The sequence below is a fragment of the Hypomesus transpacificus genome, chromosome 15 (assembly GCF_021917145.1).
Source record: "Hypomesus transpacificus isolate Combined female chromosome 15, fHypTra1, whole genome shotgun sequence".
NCBI classification, from domain to species: Eukaryota; Metazoa; Chordata; class Actinopteri; order Osmeriformes; family Osmeridae; genus Hypomesus; species Hypomesus transpacificus.
Genome location: NC_061074.1, coordinates 10,690,912 through 10,698,255, shown reverse-complemented (window position 1 = coordinate 10,698,255; position 7,344 = coordinate 10,690,912). Strand labels below are relative to the sequence as shown.

The 7,344-nt window shown below is 39.5% G+C and overlaps 1 protein-coding gene across 1 annotated transcript; it reads right to left on the bottom strand.

The window, feature by feature from the left end:
- Nucleotides 1-2,943: 2,943 nt before the first annotated feature.
- kcnj1a.1 (potassium inwardly rectifying channel subfamily J member 1a, tandem duplicate 1) lies at nt 2,944-6,354 on the bottom strand. The gene is made up of 2 exons (XM_047036641.1): nt 6,245-6,354; nt 2,944-4,737 (listed from the first exon to the last, which is right to left on the bottom strand). The coding sequence occupies exon 2, from the start codon at nt 4,718-4,720 to the stop codon at nt 3,602-3,604; it is 1,119 nt and encodes a 372-aa protein (XP_046892597.1). The 5' UTR covers nt 4,721-4,737; nt 6,245-6,354; the 3' UTR covers nt 2,944-3,601.
- Between the last annotated feature and the right edge of the window lie 990 nt (nt 6,355-7,344).

Sequence of the window (7,344 nt, the reverse complement as noted above, 5' to 3'; positions counted from 1 at the left end):
ATGAAGGATGCCAAATTGAAGGACTTTTAAATGATATATAAATGGATTTAGGGAACAAATGGATGCTACACTCCAAGTGGAATACTACTTATCTGCGACTGTTTCCATTTTTTTTTTTTCCATTTTTGGGATGATTTTTATTTGCCTTCCCATCCTCTGGAAGCTGCATCCAGTTATCGTGCCTTTGAAATCATACACAGTTAACCACAGAGTCCCAGGGATTGGACAAAGAGAGAGCAAATGTTCTCACCCTCCATTCTAAATGCCTCTATTCCCAGACTTGGGCCTATTTCTCTTTGGGTCTCAACCATTCAATACATACAGCAAACCACGTGCCTTCTTCCTAGTCCAGTTTCTGGCTATGTTCCCATATCAGTTCTCTCCAATGTTCTGTCCTCACTCCATCCTTGAATGTGTGGAGAGTTTCTTCTGGAATTGTCGGGAGGGAGGGGGAATGGGGGTGGGGGGGGTGGGGGGGACTCCAACGAGAAGGACTTCTCAGCACTGAATGAAATTTGGCAACTGGAATATGCCATGTCACAATGAACTTCTCCTCCAAACTGGAAGCTGGGAGTGTTGGAGACCAGAGTTGGAAGCGCTGTATGTTTTCAGGGGGCCACACACCAGTTGGCTGTTTTAGTTTTTTTTTGCGATGCTGTTTGTCAGCAGCCGTGCCTTTTCCAAATGTTTTGCTGGATCAAGTCAGTGTTAATGTGAACGTCTTCTGGTCCACGGTTAAACATTTAAAGGGATAGTCCACCTCAAAATCGATGTTAACGTGATGTTTATAAGTTTACCTCGAAAGTAGTCTTCTGTAGAAATGGTTAACTATCCCTCACCTACTGTGTCATCTCAGCTCACTGCCTACATGTCCAAAAATTAGGAATCATTTCCTGAATCAGGTAGAATTGAGCTGGATTCACACCAACACTGAACTGTCACAACAATAACAAACATTGAGGTTTGAAAACGCTCCATTTAAATATTTTCAAAGGTGGAACATCGCTTTCATTAGAAAATCACAGTTTTCCAGCAGGAGTCCCAGTGCTCTCCCTTCCTTCATTCCAGGCCAGTCAGAATCCAACGTCAACACAATGGAGTTACGTTAGAGTCTAGGTTAGAGTCTAGATTTCCGATTTCTGTAAGTGAGATAAGCATGTGATGTTGGTATAAACCTGTCACATGCAGATCTGGAGTTGGGGTCAGACTCTGGTTACACAGTGCCACAGAGACCTATTTTCAGCTTTCTAAAACAATATTTTAAACAGCTGAAACAGAACAAATGAAAATAAAGTATTACTTAGAGAATGTGCTTTCTTTTATTTTAAAGATCAAAACCAGCAATAGCAATTTAAAACAGGATAATGAGAACAGAGAAATTCTCCGATTCACGAATGCTGTGCGTTCGTTAGACCTTTTTTCTATTATTTTGTAAACAGCGGTCAACTAGGCATTAAAAGCAACTTACTGTATAAATTATGCAGAGTTATTTTCATATGTGACACAGTATTGAAAGTCAAGAGAATTAATACGAGTTGACCTCGGTCAAAAATGCAAACATTTTTAAGTCCGTTTCTGAAATACTATGTTCAACATTTTAAGCGTTTTGTATCTGTACATTTGGGCAATACATTTTTACATGTTTTTTATTATTATTTCTGAAATTCATTTTGTAGAGTCCTCAGTGCATTGCAGTGAATACTTCTAGTGAATTCCAAAAACCACAAATGCCTGCTTTAATCATAATTCAATGTCTATTGACAATCTGTTATTCTATATATACTGTACCATGGCGGTGGTTGCTTTCAATTTTGGAATACAAGACTTTTTATGCATTAATCATTCAGCCAAACGTCTAGAATTAAAAGCTGTTGTCTATGTCTTCAGTTTGCCCTGGTATTAAACGAAAGAAAAAAGGCACAGATAAGTTTAATTCAAAGCCCGTCTCTCTTATGTTCCATTGCTTTAGAAGTATATTCGCAAGGGAACGTTTGATGACTAGCATAAAGGTAAAAAGTATGTACCCTTTTACCCCCTCGCTCTCAATCATTAATGGGAGGGGAATTGTGCTACTTCATATATGCAATGTATTTTGGATATAAAATATATATATATATATATATATATATATAAATGTGTAATTTTGCAATTAACCATTGTAGTATTATTGTTCATTCCTACAATGTAATACCTTTTAAAAAAGGCCTTTTGTATCAGAAAAATGTGAAAAATAAATGTTTTTACATATGAAACTGTCCATTGCACCTACACTATGATTCAGTACTTTCAAAGCCATCAAAGCATCATGGCAACTTCATCTTAGAAAGATCTAGACCACACTAGATTGTTTTGAGCTGAACAGGACAATGTGTTTGAGGTAAATAGGAGTTGTTCCCTTGCCAATAATCTGAAGAGGTCAGGATCTGGACAGTTGAGAATAGGTCTATGGATTAAGTGTGTTTGTGTGGGTGTGGCTGTGCGTGTGTTCATAAGATCTTGTGAATAAACAGAAATCTTTTTAGTTTCTTTACTACATATTTGTTATACTTGTCTCTTTGAAAAGTTTTTACTGGCATATGTACAGCCAAAATATCATGAAGTTGAGGTGGGTAAATTGCATATTTTTTTAGTCTAAAAAAACGTTGACAGATGGCATATTTCTGAATGACAAATTACAGAGAAACTGGTTTAGAAAAAAGGACATACCTTCAAAAACACATTATGAGTAGTGCAGGGATATCAAGTGATAGATGCCAATATTCATTGCTGTTAAACAATTCAACTTGCCTGTGTGTGTATGTTGTGCTACAGTAATGATTTGTTACCACAACATCCTTTTGTTTGCGGATGAAAGACTGTTATACTGGTGGTACCTGTCTTTTGTTGCTTCAACTTTTTTCAATTGTGTTGGGTCGATTGATAAAGTAAATGCTTACAAATTGAAAAGGTTTTAGCAAAAATATATTTTATTAAATGTTATTTTCACCCTGAGATAAAATACCCAAATACTCACAAATCATCTATTATATGGTGTACAATCACATACAAGTCATGGAGATATGCAACTGTTTACCTGAGTGATGCTTTTTAGGCAAAAGCCTAATATTTAGTACATCAGTACATTCTTCAGTCTTTTGAACATTATTCATCAGTCAACTTACATAAGGATACATATGAAATCCCTTCATAGTTTAGGTTCAGGTGTGAATTTCTCAAAATTCACTTAATCTTTCATGTTAATCACATTGTAAGGTAAAGCAACATATCAGCATTTCCACATCGTGCTCCGCTGTAAGCCTCAAGTTTAATGCTGTAGTTGAGTCGAACTTCATTCTTTGCCACGTGGCAGAATTTTTTCTCCACCTGGGCTGGAGCACATAAGTAAGCTTGTTATCTGATCTTATCTGACAAATAGCAGTGACGCCAACTCTGCACCACTGTTTCCCATAAGGCACTGTCTCTCCGTCGTCTTCCAGACTGTCTAGTGATCTTTGAGGCCCTCAAACAGGTCATTTATGTTGCCTCAGCCAGAGTTGATTCACTCTATTCGCAACATTATGGTGTGACACATGTTGTGTGACACTGGTACCAAACAAAAGTATCACATTTTGGTGTTGTTGTGCTGTTCGATTTCAATCACTTCAAAGCCTTGGTTGTCAGTTCCAGTCATGGAGTGATGGTGGTTTCCCTTGATATCATGGAAACAGTAGGCGCAGTGTGCAGTTGTCACAGGCACCACCTTGGAGAAGTTGGAGAAGTCCACTTTGTATTTGCCCTCCTTGCTGCGGGAGATGATAGGCATAAAGTTGTAACCCCACATGATCTCCTGGGGAATGAAGGAGGTTCTCACCTGACAAGCAGAGCTTGTGGACTCGGCTGTGCCCTCAAGGAAGACCACAAGCTCAAACTCCTGCTTGTGCAGCGTGTCCACCGCCATGTCAAAGAAAGGGCTGGCCTTGTCAATCACGTGGTACAGTGTGAGGGGGCACACAAAGAAGAGATTGTCCTTCCCAGCGTCAACCATGAAATCAATGTTCACCTGGTCCATGATAATGGTTTCTCCGTCTGGTGTGATGGTTGTCCTCAACAGCTTGCCGTAGATCTGGCTCCCAATCATTAGGGTCTTGCGAAGGTTGGCCACCCTAATGGACAGGCAAAGGGTGCCATTCTTCGGACAGATGACGGCCATCTCACTGAAGTTAATAGTCTTGGCCCTCTTCTTAGGTAGGGAGATCTTGGCGAGGATTACTCCACACATGAAGCAGTTAATAATGGCTCCGATCAGAGATTGGATGATTAGCAGGGCCACAGCCCCAGGGCAATCGGGGGTAATGGCTCTGCCACCATAGCCAATGGTGGTTTGGGTTTCCAGGGAGTAGAGGAAAGCAGTGGTCATTCCGTAGACGTTCTCCACGCAGGGAGAGTGCTCATCTAGATGCTCCTGCCAGAACAGGTCCCCGTTATTTCGGGAAATCCAATACCACAGCAACCCGAAGATAAACCAGCTCAGGGTGAAGGACGCGACAAAGAAGAAGATCATGAAACGCCAGCGGACTTCTATGAAGGTCGTCCAGAAGTCTGCAAGTAGGGCAAAGTGGTTGCTGTACTTTACGTTGCCAAATTCGATGTTACAGTGGCCATCTTTGGTCACCAACCGGTTCTTCCAAATTCTCCGCTCTATTAAGTGTTCCTCAAGGCGCTTTTGCATGAACCCAAACATGGTGTGGCTTTCAGGATCTGAAAATAAATAATACGTATTGACATTACAAACATTTCATGTTTAGTCAATTATGGTTGTATTTTTTATTGCATTAAGGAGGGAAATTGTTCTAGCAAATTAACAGTACATCATGCCAATCAATGGATAAAGTCATACCACATTTTTATAGCAAGTTTTGAATAGGATCAAAACAAAGAAATGCCACTGCTTATGTCTATCTACATGCCTCTTGACTCGAAAATATAACTATAGGCCAATGTAGATGGTCAAGTATTGTTACATTACATTACAATTAGCAGACGCTCTTATCCAGAGCGATTTATAGTAAGTACAGGGACATTCCCCCCAAGGCTAGTGGGCTGAAGTGCCTTGCCCAAGGACACAACATAATTTGGCACAGTTGGGAGTTGAACCAGCGACCTTCTGATTACTATCCCGATTCCCTAACCGCACAGCCATATGACTCCCCATTGTTCTAACAACTAGATGTTGAAGCTCAGAACAATTTTAATCCTCAGAAGAATTCTGTAATCCTGGGCTTTTTCCAAAGCTCTAGTTTGGTTTATATTGATTTAAAACAACCATGAAAAAAAATATTACAATGCTAAGTACAACTTCACATCCTCACACAAGAAAGTTGTCATCTGTACTTTGTTATACTACTGATATCTAGTCCATCATGGTTTACAGGTGGTTATTGGCAGGGGTAACTGTAACAATTTCAGAAAAAGTCTGGCCTAATAACTCACAGTGGTGAGCTGGTTAAGGAATTTAAAGTACAAAATGACCAGTGCTGTAAGCTTGTGTTCCTGCTATTCAAAGCTTGGAGACTCCCCGTACTGCACTTCACAACAACAAAGCTGATAATCATACTCACACATACTCATTTCAGCCTAAGCCTTTCACAGGATTATCTTGTTTTGCTCATTAGCTTTTCAAGAAACATGATCCACTGCATTCCTTAATTGTAACTTTCCTTTCTCATGATTCTTTGTTTGTTTTCAGTTAGTATTTAGATAGAATGAATCAAGAATTGACCAAGTATTACCATACATCGTCCACAACAAATCTTGGTGAATGTAATGTTTTTTTTGTGAACATTGCACATAACTCATGGAATCTGCAGCATTGTGACAATTCAAAACTGTCTAATTAGAAAGCTCTTATGCACAAAGGATTTGCCCTGTATTTAGGTTTTGACTTCTGTAACAGCAAAAACTGAGTGGATACATATGTTTCTTCTTCTCTAGACATTATTATGTTGATGCTAATACCACACAAATGCCCTGTGTGGACTAGCATTCAAAATCTGAAGCTAATCATATTTTGGGTGTCCGACTGCAGATATTCCCTCATATTTTAAGAAATGGTCATTTGTCTCTGATACCAAGAACATTGCAAATAAGAAGTTATGCATTGCTAATTCTAAAACACTACAACAGTAGTATTTGTAATATGATCACTTGCTAAAGCCACAGAGTAAATACATGAAACAATGAATGCCAAATGTAAATCGTAACTTGCCTGCCTGCTGGAGTTTGAGTCTATGAATCTAAAGCTCTTTAGATCCTTGACTGGCCTCTTGGAAGCTCTTCCTCTTTCACACTGTAGAATGTCCTCACCTGCACACTTTTTATACTCGTCCTCACTGGTAGAACCTCTTCAGGTGGTCCTTCAGTCCAGGTGATGTTTACACCGACACATTCAGAAAGTACACCCCCACCTCCTCTCCCTAACAGTGTGTCCACATGCTGTGTAGGCATGTGTTTACTCCACAAAGGACTGGCACCCAGGGCCATAATGCCCTACCCCCCCCCCCCCACAGCCACCACATACAGCCCTCTGCCCAATCACACCTATCCTTGTGTATTGAAAATAGCTTTCAATGTCTATAGATGAAGAAGAATGTGTGAAGCAATGTTTACTGTACACATGCACACACACACTCGTACACAGACACATACACAAAGACACATGTGGACTGTTGATGGGAGAAATAGGAATTTTGAACATTTGCCATTTTGTGAGTGACTAAAAGGTCTTAGACTATGGTAGAGGAGTCTTAATACATTTGAGTTGCTTTGTACAGAAAATCATCTGTACTTTTATGTGAAATAGATCTTGTGAACATAACATTTTCTGAGTCCGTGTCAGGTAGACCATAAAATAGTTTATTTCTGATAGACCCTGCAGTATCAGGTATACTTTAATTATACTTCTGAAGGAAAAGTTACAAAAATTATTTACTATTACCTGTCCAGGGCTTATAGAGAACGTGAATACAAGTCCATTAAGTCCTAGACGAAAAAAGAGCTTTCCTAATCAGACTTCTAAGCTTCTTTCATGCGGTCTGGAACGGATTAATAAAAGCAAGTAGTGGGGTGGGTGGGGGGTTAAAGCAAGATTTTGCCTTCAGATATTTCAGGTAAAAATTATTAAAATTAAGTATTTAAGTCAGTTTAAAGCAGGGGTCCCCAAACCTTTTTCTGTGAGGGGCAGACAATTTTTCCTTTCTTTAATGTGAGACCAGATCGGTCTGTAACAAAAAATTACATGGGCTGTTTGTTGGGACATGTTTGTTTTTTTGTTTAACAAAAATACTGAGTGGAGGGGGAGCCAGGCCA

What these genes read in the sequence shown, in the direction of transcription:
- kcnj1a.1 (XM_047036641.1), bottom strand. Translation starts at nt 4,720, where the DNA reads ATGTTTGGGTTCATGCAAAAGCGCCTTGAGGAACACTTAATAGAGCGG.